We start from the raw sequence: 16,329 nt of genomic DNA on the forward strand, positions 1-16,329 counted from the left end.
AGAAGTTGCAGAAGATAGAATACTGCTGAACAGTGAGTGTACCTGTCTGATTCTTACTTTGGAAGCTTCCTCTCAGGGGTGTACTCCACCCTGTGAGGTGTGGGGTGTCAGACTGCCCCTAGTGGGGGATGTCTCCCAGTTAGGCTACTCAGGGGTCAGGGACCCACTTGAGCAGGCAGTCTGTCCGTTCTCAGATCTCAACCTCCCTGTTGGGAGATCCACTGCTCTCTTCAAAGCTGTCAGACAGAGTCATTTGTGTCTGCAGAGGTTTCTGCTGCTTTTTGTTGTTGTTGTTGTTGTTTAGCTGTGCCCTGTCCCCAGAGGTGGAGTCTACAGAGACAGGCAGGCCTCCTTGTGCTGCTATGAGCTCCACCCAGTTCGAGCTTCCCAGCCGCTTTGTTCACCTACTGAAGCCTCAGCAATGGCAGGCGCCCTTCCCCCAGCCTGGGTGCTGCCTTGCCGTTAGATCACAGACTGCTGTGCTAGCAAGGAGGGAGGTTCCGTGGGTGTGGGACCCCCCTGGCCAGGTGTGGGATATAATCTCCTGGTGTGCCCACTTGCTAAGACCCTTGGTAAAGTGCAGTATTGGGGCGGGAGTTACCCGATTTTCCAGGTGTTGTGTGTCTCAGTTCCCTTGGCTAGGAAAAGGGATTCCTTTCCCCTTTCGCTTCCCAGGTGAGGCGATGCCTCGCCCTGCTTCAGCTCTGGCTGGTCAGGCTGCAGCAGCTGACCAGCACCGATAGTCCAGCACTCCCTAGTGAGATGAACCCAGTACCTCAGTTGAAAATGCAGAAATTACCTGTCTTCTGTGTCGCTTGCGCTGGGAGCTGGAGACTGGCGCTGTTCCTATCGGCCATCTTGCTCCACCCTCCTCCTTTATTTCTTTCAAAAATAAATGTTCTCAGAACAAGCATCAATTCATAATTGCATTTTTAAACAGTAATGGGTTCTAAATTTAAATATTGAAGCATGATATGTCAGAATTCTGTAAACTATTCTTTCATAATTAAAACCTCTTAGATAAATCAAATCTAAGAAATAGAAAACTCCCTAGGAAGATTCCATATCACTAATTTATATTCCTTTAATTACTTCTTATTTATATTTGGCTGCTTAATTCAAATACTGGAAAATACAATAGAGTTGCTATTGTTATTCTGTCATGTAATTGGTATCTGGTTCGACATTTGACATAGACCATTTCCAACCAGGTAAAAAAAAAGAGCTGAATGTATTGAGGACTTACAATGTATCAGACACTTTTATGAACATTAAAAAATATAGTTTCATTTAATGTGCAGCAACCCTAACAGGTGGCTGCTATTATTAATCCTCTTTTTGAAGTACAGAAATGAGGCACAAATATGCTAAGTAACTTGATTGAGGTCACAGTTAGCAAGTAGTATACTTAGTATTAAAACTCAGCCTTGGTTCTTAATGATGCCCCATTCAGCCTAGCTGTTACACTTGCTAATACTTTTCAACATATCTAATACCTGAAAGAGCAAGTCTTTATACCCTCTGCCCATCATTATTTTGTTCACAATTATCTTGAATGTTCTCATTAACATTATTGACTAATTTTTGAAGTTCTGATAATAATACTTTTGGTATTTTGATTGTGCTTACAATGAATTTATAAATGCATTTGGATATTTATATTGACAGTGACAGCTTTACAATATTAATACTCTTATTTTGGATTATTTTATACTTATTTAATTTATTTTTATAACGGTGCAAGATAATTATGTTATTTTGTTCTTATGAGTTTATGGGAGGTATTACTATTATAACTGATAATTTAAAAAATTCCCCTTACAGTTTATAATCAGTTATTGCTGATATGTGTGTGATTTAGTGATATTTGTATTTTTATATTTTTCCAGCCTCCTTAACAAATTCTATCATTAGTTCTGAAAAGTGAAGAGCTCTTCACTTCTGGAATTTCTCTAACATTTTCTGATATTTTGAAACACCAATTTCCTCCTCTCCTAGTTTGTTGTCCAGAGGACCAGGATCTTTCCTTCTCATTAATTGTCCTTCATTTTATGCTTTGTTTCTTAATCTGTTTTTAAGTAGTGTGCTATTGAGTACTCTTGAAATTATAACATCATTCACATAATCTTGTTAAATAGAGAAAAATAGTTAACAAATATTTTAACCAAGTATATTGCATTTAAAACAACCTGTCTTCCAGCATGAAGCTATACAATTGGAAACAGAAAATATGATTTTAAAGAAGAAAATAAAAGTAAGTTTTTTTGTGTGAATCAATGTTTATCAGTAAAAATATTTACTCTAGTGCCTGCCTGTCCTGTGTAATAAGCGTGACCAACTGATCGTAATTCTTTGTAGGTTACTGAAAACCATGTGAAGCAGATCATAGGAAAGATCAGTGAAGAGGGGCAGGAGTAAGTATTGACATCGTGATAAAACAACTAGAGCAGTATCATGCTATTCTCATGATCAGTTATTCAAAACTAGATTAGACTAGACAGACCTTTGAAGGGTTTACACTCATGAATGCTTACATTAAATACACATGTTACATCCTTTTCTGTGCTTTGGAATGCTCAGTCTAAGATTTAGACCTCAATCTGTACACTTTGTTTAGTCATATATAAATGAATGTATTGGATAAAGCTGGAGGTGAGGGTGAATTCACCTGGGCAGGAATCAGGAACGTGGGAAGGCATGGCTTTATTTTCTCCAATTGTATGGTTTTTAGTGATGTTAAATCTTTGAAAACGCCTATGCAAATACTGCTCTGAAAATTCTAGTTTAAAAAGTAAGTGGCTGATTTATATCATTTGTTTATAACTAAATGTATAATATTGGTATAAATTTATTATTATTTACATTATAAGCTTATACTTCACACAGTTACTTTTCTTTGTGTTGGTACTATAGTTTGAATCTCAGGATCTGGTATTATTAAGAGCAATGGAAAACCATCTGATGATTTAAATAGGGAAAGACTTATTTGTATCAACAGGAAAAAAGACTTTCAGGTGTAGGTCGCTTGGGCTTAATGACATAATTAAGGAACTAGGGCTCCTCACCTTTCTTCCCTGCTTTCCTTTGAGTGTGGCTGCCGCCTCTTCAGAGTCTCAATATGGCTGTCTTCAGGCATTAACTGGGTCTGCTTTCCATGGATTAAGAAAGGGAAAGGTGAATGACAGATGGCAAAGAGCTTCTCATTTTGAGGCTTTCCATTTTATTCAGGAAGGACAGTTCTTTACAGATGCTTCCACCCACATCTCATTGGCCAGCACCATGGGCCAAGGCCAGTCTCTGCTGTAAGAGAGGCCAGAACATAGAGCACCCCACTCTCTAGCTTATAGGGCAGAAAAAGCCATGGAAGAAAGGGATTGGATAGAGTGCTAAGCGAACCATACAGATGGATCTAGATTTTGTGTTTCCTTATATCATGTTGGGTATTCTTAAAAAGAGGGAATAGAGTTACAAATACAAAACTGGGGAAGCACGTCCCATGGCCTTGCAATGAGAGTGAATGGACTAAAGTATATCAATATGTTCATGGTACAACTACTTCCCATGCCACACTATATGCGACAGGGGAAAACATCTATTTAGATAATCTGTTACATTCAAGGCCAAAACTCCCTCAGAATATCTGTTTTAAAAAAGGAAATTATTACAAAGTCTCATCTTACCTGTTTTTGTGTAAATGTGTCTAGAGTAGATGCTTACTTTGAAATTTTCTTTCATGCTTAATGTATTTTTCCCTAACCTATGGTATTCATTTCTTGTGTATTTTAAGGGGCCTTTGGAAATTTATCAAGGAATTTGTAAAATCAGAGGACACAGAAGATAACGTTCAAGCAACCGAACAAATGGCCAATGAAAATTCTTAACTTCCATGTATATAGCATGGATATTTGCAGATGTATATACATTTGTAAAGATACATTTCATTTCGTCAGCTTTAATCTCTGGTAAAATTAATGTGGTATATGTATCTTACTCAGGATACTGAAATACACACAAGCATACACATGATTAGTTTCTACTGCTACATACATATTTACAGCAATACTAGTTCTTAACGTATGTTTTACTTTCATTTAATAATGTTCTACTGTGGAAAATACTTTTGATTATTTGCTAAGAATGAGGAATTCAGCACTGCTTGAATACAACTCAAATTTGTTTATTTGCCAACTCAAGTTTATATGTATGCATTTAATAAAATTGGATAGTGATTTAATTAATATCCCTTTAATTAAATAATCTTTACTGATTGAAAATGATATAGTGCTCCAGAAACGTTATGTTAGCATTGTGTTTTCTATCTTGGCTGATGGTGATCCTGATGACAACGTTGTGACTTGAGATTTTTATTTATTCCCACTTTGCCTATGAACTAGTCTAAAAATCTAGAGTAAACGCAAGCTTGAATTCTTTGGACAATCATATATAGTGTGAATTTTTGTTTCTTTGAGACGGTCTTACTCTGTCACCCAGGCTGGGGTGCAATGGCATGATCTCGGCTCATTGCAACCTCTACTTCCTTGGTTCAAGCAGTCCTCCTGCCTCACTCAGCCTCCTGAGTAGCTGGGATCACAGGTGTGCGCCACCACACTCGGATAATTTTTGTATGTTTAGTAGAGACAGGGTTTCACCATGTTGGCCAGGCTGGTCTTGAACTCCTGACCTCAAGTGACCCTCCCACCTTAGCCTCCCAAAGTGCTGGGATTATAGGGGTAAGCCACCACGCCCTGCCTATAGGGCGATTTTGAAGATCAAATGTAAGTGGTAAAGTACACATATGAGGGATTTGATTCTAATTTGGAATAGTAGAGCTTGAGGTGAGAGAGATGAGAAAGAGAGAGAGAGAGAAATAAGAGAGAGAGAGAGAGAGATTGGCTTTCTACCGATCAGGAAGTCACTGTCAGGGAGGTGTGCTCCTCAGATTCTCTTTAAGATCCATTAGTTCTTTCTCCCCTCACTCTGCTTTTAGAAGTAAAATTGTGGCAGCTACTGAAAATGTTTCCCATATATGGAAATCAACTGGACTTTATTAGCATACATTGAGTTCTCTGTGTTCCAGTTGCTTTCTTTTGGTTATTCATGTCCACTGGGTACCATCTCTCTCATTACACAGGGGAGAGAACTGAAATATGAAGTGCTGAATTGATTTGCTTCAACTACCTTGTAAATGATGGAGCTGGGATCTGAATCCAAGTTTGGCTGACCCAGTTACTAAACTCTTATCACCAAATCATGCTGCATCATTTACATATATGACCAGGAGAGATATAGGAAAATGAATGTATGCATTGCCAAACAGTGGCGTAAAGACCACTGGAACTAAAATCAAACAAACAGTACTGAATTTATTAGCTTGACAAACAGGAGAGAACCGTATACCCAAGAGGTTCACAGAGTCTGCAGTTTGAAAAAAAAGAGCAGGATATAGGGGCAAAAGGGGTGCCTTATTCCATATTAACAGGACTTTAGGCAAAAGGGGTGCATTATTCCATATGAACAGGACTTTGGGCAAAAGGGGTGTGTTATTCCATATGAACAGGACTTTAGGCAAAGGGAGTACATTATTCCATATTAACAGGACTTTGGGCAAAAGGGGTGCATTATTCCATATTAATGGAACTTTAGGCATTAAATTTGGAATGGATTAGTATTGGAGGTGAGGGGGCTGGAAATTACTTTTTTGGATTGGCTATTATTCTGGCTAAAGTCACAAAAGCACAGTTTTCCAAGAGATCTGAGGAAGGTTATAGTAAAGCTTCGTCAAGATCAAAGTCTTGTGGCAGGTGCTTTGATATATGCATTCTGGAACTCATAAAATTTTCCTCTAAAAACAGATGTGAAATCCTACCATTTATTTATATACATTCATTATATCAACATTCAAGTATATTTCAGATTGCCAGTAGTTGGATGTATAGAAATTAAGAAGACATGGTTCTAATCCTTAGGGAGCTTAAAGTTTGTTGCACAGACCTGTGAGAAAAACAACAGCGAAAAAGAAAGTCTGATAAAGCCAAATGCCTGAAGAAGGTAGATAGGCAAACTCTTGCCTACTGCTGGAAGAAGTGTGAATTGATAAGGACATTGAGCAAAGTAATTTGACAACAAGCTGCATGGATCACTGAGTATGTGTGTGGGTTCCCAATATAGCCCAGCCCTTCTTGCACTTAAGCAGGACGGTGTAGCTTGTTTGGGTCAATATGGGTTCGTTGTGATAATGCATTATAAGAAAGATGGTCAGCTTATACAGACAGATCAGTTTATTTGTAAAATGAAATAAAAAATAGAGTCAGAAATTTGGATCTCTCAGTGTGAAAAAAACTGACTACTTTTAGCCCACAGATTTAAGGGCTGAGATTTTTAAAAACCTGTGATCTGATTAAATCTCTGAAAGAGTAGATTACACGTGGGGCCTTTCCATCAAAGCTCTTCAGCCTAGGGAGGGTAATTTTGACTTAAAAATGAGAGACGAGGGCCTGGTGCAGTGGCTCATGCCTGTAATCCCAGCACTTTGGGAGACCAAAGCAGATGGATCACAAGGTCAGGAGTTTTGAGACCAGCCTGGCCAACATGGTGAAACCCCATCTCCACTAAAAATACAAAAACAAAAAAATTTGGTTAAGTGTGGTGGCAGGTGCCTGTAATCCCAGCTACTTGAGAGGCTGAGGCAAGGAGAATCACTTGAACCTGGGAGGTGGAGGTTGCAGTGAGCCGAGATCGCACCACTGCACTCCAGCCCAGGAGACACTGTGAGACTCTGTCTCAAACAAACAAACAAACAAACAAAAAAGAGTGAGAGATGAGAAATAAGAATGGGAAAGCAAAGAAAAAGATCTGAGAGCTTCACTAAAGGAGCTGTGGACACACGGAACTAACGGCTCGCAAACAGACTGGAAGGCTACCGAGTTTTCAAAGGAGTTCTACTGCCAAGGAAATTAAGGTAAGAAAAGCCCTTTACTATTCACAACCTAAAACAATCCTTGGTCCCCGACCTTCCATGAGGACGAGGAGGAAGGAAGTTGAGGAATCTGTATGTCTCCCGGGCGGGGAGGGGGCGCATTCCCCAAGGCCCATTTCCATTTCAGATGTGTCTGGGGGAGACAAAAGACGCCCAGCCCAGGGACAAGGACAGTGGAGAGGGGGCTTCGTCCAGAGCCACATCAGGGCTTAATAACCAAGGAGCACTGACTGCTTCTTGGTAGGGGACCCCAACAGTGTCTTTTCAACAGGACTTTAGAAATTTTACAGGCCAAGAACTGCTGTGTGGTGGGGGTGGGGGTAGTGGTGGTGGAGATAGAGATAGAGGTTATGGTGATGGTGCTGGTGTGTGTTTCTGTGTGTGTGTGTGTGTCTTATGGTGCTGGTGGAGATTACAGGTAGGGAGAGCAGGAGTTGAAGGTAGAGATCAGGTGGAGAAGAGAAGCAGCTGGTGGTACTGATTGTAATTGGAGAGGAACAGAAATGAAAGATAGAGATAGAAGCTGGAAGGGTTCTGGGCGTGGTGGCTCATGCCTGTAATCCCAGCACTTTTGGAGGCTGAGGTGGGCAGATCACTTGAGCCCAGGAGTTTGAGACCAGCCTGGCCAACATGGTGAAACCCTGTCTTTACTAAAAATACAAAAATTAGCTGGGCGTGGTGGTGGACAGCTGTCATCCCAGCTACTTGGGAGGCTGAGGCAGGAGAATTGCTTGAACCTGAGTGGCAGAGATTGCAGTGAGCCAAGATCGCACCATTACACGCCAGCCTGGATAACAGAGTAAGACTCTGTCTCAAAAAAAGAAAAAAAAAAAAAAAGAATCTGCAAGAGAGAAGTTGATGAGTGAGATAGTAGTTGTGGGGAGCAGGAGTTGAAGGTGGAGAAGAAGTGGAAGGCAGAGTGAGCCAGACTCACTGCTGGCTAGGGTCTGAAGTGTGAGTGAGAGCATAAAATCAAGGGTGCCTGGGGGTTTTGTGTCTGAACACTGAATTGGAGCTGACTTTGGGAGGTGCTGATTTTAGGAGATGCTGGAGAGCATGGAGTGGGAGGGAATCATGAGCTTTTAGTTAATTTGTAGAGACCCTTAATAGTGCTTTAAAATGAAATTTTATCTCACCATTTTAATTCAATATCTTTGCTTATTACCGATACTGATTGTCTTAAAATATGAGGCCAAGCCCAATTAACTCACACTTTAAATGTAAATGTACGCTACCAGGGAAATAATCCATAACTCACTTAAAAATGACATATTAGTAATGTTAACACTCGCATTTAGGGTTGATCTCTTTGACGTTCATACTTTAAAATAATGTTCTGCCTGTTTATGTGTGCAATGGGACTCAGCATCTAATGCCATTTATATTCTCATAAAAGGATCAGTTTGTTAAAACTACAGATGAACTTCTCTCAAACTACTAAAAGTGTTTCAGTGTCATAGAAATGCAAATACTGTGTTCAATGGATTTAAATTTTTCTTCAAAACTGAGCAACTTAAAATATGTTAGCTATTTTTTTCTTTCTTCGATGAATTTTCTGGCACATAGCAGATACAGTGCTCAATAACTGTTGTTAGTTGACTGCCCATATGTGTCATCACATTTGTTTTATTGGTATTTTGTTTTAATTCTATGTAGCTTGGCACATTTATACTGTGTAGCATTCAGCAAATACACATAATTGAATTCTATGTGGAAGAAGAGCAATTTAAACAATTGGATTTAAGTTTCTTAAGTAATCATAAATCTGCTTATCTGTGAGTAATATATCAGATGTGCAGTATTAGTTGCTATTTTATTTCTTTAAAACAACAAGAAAGATGACGTTTGTTCTGTTTATGATTTTGAAAGAAAGCTCAATTTTTTTTTTCTGAGGTGCATGCCTGCTTAGTGGTGCTGTGATGTATTTATGGATACAAGGATTTTCACTCTACTGGATCAGTCTAATTGCCCAGCTTAGCTGACTGGAGTACAACTGATGATATGTGTAATTCTGACCAGCCAGCTGGTGAGTGGGCGGCAGCACTCATCAGGAGGAATAGGAGAGCTGTAATATGTTCCTAGGTCTCAGAACTATTAGAACCTCTTGGATGCATCTGGCTGGCCTTTTGCTCAGAAGAATCATGTCCTCATTTTACAGAGGAGAAGGTTTTGGCCCAGCCATGGGGGGCTGAAGCCCCAGGGATCAAAGGCGGCCCAGCAAGGTTGACCCAAGTCCTTACTACTACTGGACATAAATCACATTTCCCCCGTGAGGGTCACGGGTGAAGAGGGTCATGGACAAAGGATGTCAGCGGAGGCCAGTGATGCAAACGAGAGGTCTTTTCACGTGTCCTTCTCTGTAGGGACACCTCCGTGGTCACACCTCAACCCTGCAGGCTCACTCTCCCCTACCGACCTTGATGGTTACTTTGCGGAAGGCAGTACTGAGGCCGTCTGAGAAGAGGGCTCTTCTTTATGTGCCTTCTCTTCCACTCTCAATAATCCGTCCCCATATTCACAGGGGCCCCTGCCTTGCACTTTCCAAGTAACATGATCATAATCGCGCAGTGCCATGTTCACCGCTCTAAAGACACTGACAAGGTGCTATTATTATTCCCATTCCACACACAAGGAAACCGAGGCCCAGGGCGGTGAAGAACTTGCCTCAGGTTGTGGAACTTGGAGAGGCTGAGGCCAGCGCTCTGGTTCCAGGCAGCTGCTCTTAAGGACATCCTGTGTGGCCTCTGGAGCCCTCAGCCTCCTACCAAGGCAAATCTCTTCCCTAAATTCCTCATCCTATTGTCTTCTGTTCAGAATCCTCCGCTTGGCAGTATTTCCCTAAATCATGAGATTCTGCTTTTTCATTCATTCCTTCCCATTAGGGTAACGATATCTAAATTTCTCCTATTAAAAATAAAAAGAGGCACAGAACATCTTTACCGTATCTTGACCTCTAGGGACAGATCTTCCTTGCAGAGCTAACCTTTCGTGAGTCTTCGCTTTGGCAGTCTGTCAACAGAGAGCCGCGCACTGCAGACTGGGACTGGGCGGAGACCGCAGGCACCGTGGGGGCGGAACAGTGTGGGGTCCTCGGCTGGAGCTCATGCAGCTCAACAGTCTACTGCGGAAGAGAAGCATGAAAAATGTCATTAGTATTATTTGCTCCACAAAACACAAGAAATGCCACGTTGCTCTGTTTTTAAGTCAAATTAAATTGGGTTCTGAGCCCCACTCATATCCGTCTGGTGGAAGGATATCTCAGTTATTACTAGAGCTCCTCTCATAGATATATAAATCTTGAAAGTGACTTTTTTGTTTCTAGAGATTGACAAAATAATTTTAAAATTCATTTGGAAAGGTAAAAAAACAAGAATCAAGTATACACCATACCCAACTTCAAAATGTACCATAAAGTTAATCAATAGAGTGTGTTATTGGCAAAAATGATAGATTCTCGAAACAGTAGAAAGTCCAGAAACAGATTCATTCACATGTGACTAACCATTTTTTGAAAACACTGCTAAAGAATTTCATAGGGAAAGAAAAATATTTTCTTCAACAAATGGTCCTATAACTGCTACATATATGTAGGAAAAGAGCCCCGCTTCAAGCCCTCCCCTTGTTCTCCCTCCTCCCCTGACACTTCGGTCCTTCTCTGTGTTCTTCCTTTCCTCTCTCCTTCCCAGTTTTAATACCTGTTTGTGCAAAGCATGCTCTTGGCTTTCCTCCTATTATTTTTATTTGTGTCTTTTCCTAGTCTCCTTTCTGAAAGAGAGAGGAGAGAAAGAAACACAGAGAAATGAGAGACAGAGAGAGCGATGAGAGAAAAAGAGAGGGAGCACCCTTATTTGCACCCTTGAGGCCATAATCCATGAACCATGGACTCTTTCTCCAAGAAGTCCAGCATCCAGCAGTGAGGAACAGATGCATATGGAAATTAGCAGAGTGGCCGTGGCAAGTGGAGTAAGTAAGAGAGTGCAGCATCGTTGGGAGGGTTCAGCTCTACTGGACCGGACAAGAGAGGCTCCCAGAGAGACTGAAGCTCCTTCTGATGCCTTCTCCACCACCTTCATAGATCCTCAAGAATATTCTCCAGGCTTCTCCTCTGTCTCCATATGATTCCTTGCACTAAAACCAATGATTTAAAATCTCCACAGTCAGGGATAGTTTATATTTGTAAATACAGTTATTTACTTTTAAAAGTAAACGATTTTTTTAGAGGAGTTTTGGGTTCACAGAGAAATTTACTGGAAAGCACAGAGAATTCTCATATATTCTCTACCCCCAGGTAAGCACAGCCTTCCTGTCTATGTCCCCCAGCAGAGCGGTACATTTCTTACAACTGATTAACCTACCGACATTGACACATTATCATCAACCAAACTCCATAGTTTACATTGAGGTTCACTCTTGGTGTTGTACATTCTGTGGGTTTGAACAAATGTATAATGTCGTGTATCCTTCATGTTAGCATCAAACAGAAGAGTTTCATTGCCCTAGTAATCCTCTGTGCCACACCTACTCACCCCTTGCTTTCTGCTCACCGCTAGTAACCACTGCTCTTTTCATTGTTTTACCTCTTCAAGAATGCCATAGTTGGAATCATACAATATGTGGCCTTTTCAGATTGGCTTTTTTTCACTTAACTGCATGCACTTACTTTTCCTCCACGTGTTTTTATAGTATAATAGCTCATTTCTTTTTTACTGCTGAATAATATTCCATCATCTGGATGTGCCACAGTTAATTTATCCATCCATCCAAATACTGAAGGACATCTTGGCTGATTCCAAGGTTTGACAATAATGAATAAAGTTGGTGTAAACATTTTATGCAGGTTTTTGTGTGAACACAAGCTAGTACTTCCTTTGGGTAAATGTCAAGAACTATGCTTGCTGAATCATATGGTAAGAGTGTGTTTGTAAGAAACTGCCAGTCTTCCAAAGTGGCTGTGCCATTTCTCATTACCATTAATAATGAATGAGTGTTCCTGTTGCCTCACCTCCTCATCAGCATTTGATGTTGTCTGTTTTCTGTTTCTGTTTCTTTTTTTTTTTTTTTTTTTTTTTTTTTTCATTTTGGTCATTCTAATAGGTGTGTGGTGGTATTTCATTGTTCTTTTAATTTGTAAATCCCTAAGAATATATAATGTTGAGCATCATTTCATATGCTTATTTGCCCTCTGTGTCTTCTTTGGTGAGACATCTGTTCAGATAATTGACCATTTTAAAATTGGGTTTTTCATTTCCTTATTGTTGAATTTTAAGAGTTCTTTGTATATTTTGGATTACAGTCTTTTATCAGATACATCTTTTGCCGATATTTTCTCTTCATCTGTGGCTTAGCTCCTCATCCTCTCAATAGTCATTCACTTGTAACATAAAATTAAGCCATTTGAAAAATCTTTGAAAATGGATCAAGCAACTAACACAGTTTCCACCTAGTCCCACACTGCTCTAGTTTAGAAACAAGGAAGTTGAGTTTTCCTGGATGGAGAAAGGTAAAACTTCAGAATATATACGTTGTTTTCTGAGACTGTGTGTTTTAACACTATAAAAGTAACACCAGCTCTTCGGAGAAATTTTGGAAAACACTCGACGATGTAAAAGAGTAGAAAAATGTCCATAATTCTGTCTACCCAGAGGCTGTCTGTATTCATATTTTGGTATGCTTACTTATTCCTGCCTATCTTTTCCTCTATAGTACATTAATACATTATTTTAGAAAAATTAAATATCTAGCCTTATTATCTAACCACATTAAATAATAGTTTAATATGTCAACTTTTCTCAATAATAAGCAATTGCTTAGCAACACTTCTTGGGTGCTCCTTTCATCAGAATGAAAATATAGCTACTTGCAACATTATGTATATATTTGTTACATTTTAGAATGTATGCATACATTATATATGTTTAATGCATATATATGTGTGTTTATAGAAAAATGTGTTTGATCAGACCACATTTTAAACTTCTCTTCCAATTCTATATGTTTGTGGATTCTAAATCAAAGCCCTAATTTTACAGATTAAGAACAGAAAAACAATTAGATTAAAGGATTTGTCCAAGGCTCCATAGCAAGTCAAGGGAATAATTAGAAATGAAATTGAGATGGTCTAATATTTCAGACCTTCTGTTTAGCACATTTCCTGTCTCTAAGAAAAAGTAGCATCCGATATTAACTCATTTACTTTCCTTCCTTCCTTCCTTCCTTCCTTCCTTCCTTCCTTCCTTCCTTCCTTGCTTCCTTCCTCTTTCCCTCCCTCCCTTCCTTCCTTCTCCTCCTTCTCCTTCTCCTTCTCCTTCTCCATCTCCTTCTTGAGACAAGATCTCACTCCATTGCCTAGGCTAGAGTGCAATGACACCATCATAACTTATTGCAGCCTCAAACTCCTGTGCTCAAGTGACTCTGCCACCTCAATAAGTCCTTCTCTTTCAGAGCATCTGCTGGGATGTGTGCAGAGATAGACACAGGGAAACCTTGACCCGAATACTCTAGGTCCCTCTCCTGCCACTGTGTTATGGGAAACAGAATAAGAACAAAAGAAATGAGCACATGGGGTTTAGTAAATGTTCATACTATCACACTGGTCTTTAAGTAGATAAAAAAAAGACAAAATGTTCAAGCATAAAGCATTAATAGCAAAATTGAAGCATAATAACACCAAAAGGTTTTAGTTGATGTTTAAAATTGCATAGAATCTAAAACTATTCCTGAGCATTTAATATTTCATCTCAAAGAATATTTTATGAAGTCAAACATACCAAATATGTATTTCTTTCAGAGAATTGGGAATACAATATATAAAGATACTCTCATTCGAAATGGTAATAAAAAACATAAAATCGTCAGAAGGAGTGAAATAACGATAACTTTAATCAAACGCCATGATCTTTTTTTGTGAAATATTTTTGTAAACCCAATTTGAACTTAGAGTTAGTGAGAATAAGTTAAACTTACTGTCAAGTATGACTTTATGTTTCGTATCCTAAATAAATACGATCTTAACTTGGATTTGGTCCCATAATCTAATTGGTTCTTGGGTCCACTTACAAATGTACACCTAAATTCTAAGGAAGAGAAATTATTTTTTGAGAGTAAGCTGTACAATCTCACGGTCTCCATGGCATGAGTCCAGGAGGCGGAGGTTGCAGTGAGCCGAGATCGCGCCACTGCACTCCAGCCTGGGCGACAGAGCGAGACTCCGTCTCAAAAAGAAAAAAAAAAAGAAAAAAAAAAAAAAAAAAAAAACCTCACAGTCTCCATTTATTATTGTTGTAGAGACCTGACCCAAAATTAATACATTATCATCAAAGTTTGCTCAGCTGTGGCTATCAGTTCAGCCTTTTCATTGTTATGTTCAAATAAATAACGTTTTATATTCAAATGTGTATAAATCTCTTGCGTCTGATTCATTCAAAGTGTATATTATTCAAAGGTGTGTTCATGGGTGCAACCTCAAGAACCATTTGATTTGGTCTATGGACATGCCATTTAACCCGGATTTTCTTCTTGCAAAGTTTAACAGAACTTTAGTTCCAAGGTCTTTTCCAGATGGTGCTGCTAGTGTGTGTTGTAGATTAGTGCTTGCATCTTTCTTTTTCTTTTTTTTTTTCTTTTCTTTTTTTTTTTTTTTTTGAGACGGAGTCTCGCTCTGTCGCCCAGGCTGGAGTGCAGTGGCCGGATCTCAGCTCACTGCAAGCTCTGCCTCCCGGATTTACGCCATTCTCCTGCCTCAGCCTCCCGAGTGGCTGGGACTACAGGCGCCCGCCACCTCGCCCAGCTAGTTTTTGTATTTTTTGTAGAGACGGGATTTCACCGTGTTAGCCAGGATGGTCTCCATCTCCTGACCTCGTGATCCGCCCGTCTCGGCCTCCGAAAGTTCTGGGATTACAGGCTTGAGCCACCGCGCCCAGTCGCTTGCGTCTTTCTTACCAGGAATAGCGAGAGGCAGGCCGCCCTCAATAGCTTTCCCATGTTCTGATGATGCAGGACTGTGCGCGGCTAGGAAGAACCATCCGGTGGAAGAGCACTACCCACAGAGGGGAAGAATGACAACCCTTGCTGTTAGAGAAACGCTCGTAGATCTGCTCTCAAAGGCCCACCACCAAAAAATCACACTGCCTGATGCCTTCCTGTTGCTAAGCAGCAGCTCCTCCCTGATCTCAGAGTCTATCCCTTATCTGCAAGGGACTCAAACACACATTAGTCAGGCTTTAAGCCCATTTACATTGATGCTAATTCCACATCTCCCTTGTCCCAGTGATTGTACTCTATCCTTTCCCTCCTTCTCCCCAAGGTCTTTTCCCTTAAGTGATTAAGTTACAGGCGTGCCCAAGTTTTCATCTTACAAACATAGAGGAAGGAAAACCACAAGCTTCCCTGGCTTTATCCTTCTAGAATACTGGCTGCCTGCTACTCACTTCTGCCTGCCTAAAGGAATCTGTGTTGTTAACTTATTTTATATTTATTTGTTTTAGCAAATACCCACCTGTCCTGTATCATAGCCTCATAACATAACGGACCTGACCTTCCCCCTAGCTTTAAGAGTAGAACCCACATTAGCCCTATTCAGTGGTTCTCTATTTTACCTCCACGTTAGACTGACATGGGGAAAATTTCTAAAAGTATGGATGCCTGGGCCTGAACTCAGACCAATTAAGTCAGGAGTTTGGTGGAGCCTGGATACTAGCATTTTTTTTTTTTTTTTTTTTTTTTTTTTTTTTTTGAGATGAAGCCTCACTCTGTTGCCCAGGCTGGAGCACAGTGGTGTGATCTCAGCTCACTGCAACCTCTGTCTCCCGGGTTCAAGCAATTCTCCTGCCTCGGCCTCCCAAGCAGCTGGGACCATAGGTGCCCTCACCATGTCTGGCTCATTTTTTTGTACTTTTAATGGAGATGGGGTTTCACCACATTAGCCAGGCTGGTCTCGAACTCCTGACCTCAAGTGATCTGCCCACCTCAGCCTCCCAAAGTGCTGGAAATACAGGTGTGAGCCACTGTGCCCGGCCAATACTAGTAATTCTTACAAGTTTCCCTAGTTATTCTTTTTTTTTTTTTTTTTTTTGAGATGGAGTTCCTTTATATAGGTTCACTGCCACCTCCACTTCCTGGGTTCAAGTGATTCTCCTGCCTCAGCCTCCAAAGTAGATGGGATTACAGGCACCCGCCACCATGCCCAACTAATTTTTGTATTTTTAGTAGAGATGGGGAGTTTCACCATGTTGGCCGGGCTGGTCTCGAACTCCTGACCTCAGGTGATCTGCCCACCTCGGTCTTCCTAAGTGCTGGGATTACAGGTGTGAGCCATGATGCCTGGCCAAGTTTCCCTAGTTATTCTAATGTACTAA

General features: G+C 40.3%; 1 protein-coding gene across 1 annotated transcript in view; it reads left to right on the forward strand.

Moving 5' to 3' along the window:
• CUNH6orf118 (chromosome unknown C6orf118 homolog) overlaps positions 1-4,235 on the forward strand; it is a 25,596-nt gene extending 21,361 nt beyond the window's left edge. The window contains exons 8-10 of the mRNA XM_017869537.1: positions 2,201-2,254; positions 2,359-2,414; positions 3,788-4,235. Of these exons, the coding sequence (XP_017725026.1) occupies positions 2,201-2,254; positions 2,359-2,414; positions 3,788-3,881 (204 nt within the window). The 3' untranslated portion in view covers positions 3,882-4,235. The remainder of the gene's footprint in view (positions 1-2,200; positions 2,255-2,358; positions 2,415-3,787) is intronic.
• The last annotated feature ends 12,094 nt before the right edge of the window (positions 4,236-16,329 follow it).

Source organism: Rhinopithecus bieti, unplaced genomic scaffold (genome assembly GCF_001698545.2).
Source record: "Rhinopithecus bieti isolate Rb0 unplaced genomic scaffold, ASM169854v2 scaffold_3948, whole genome shotgun sequence".
Classification (NCBI taxonomy): domain Eukaryota; kingdom Metazoa; phylum Chordata; class Mammalia; order Primates; family Cercopithecidae; genus Rhinopithecus; species Rhinopithecus bieti.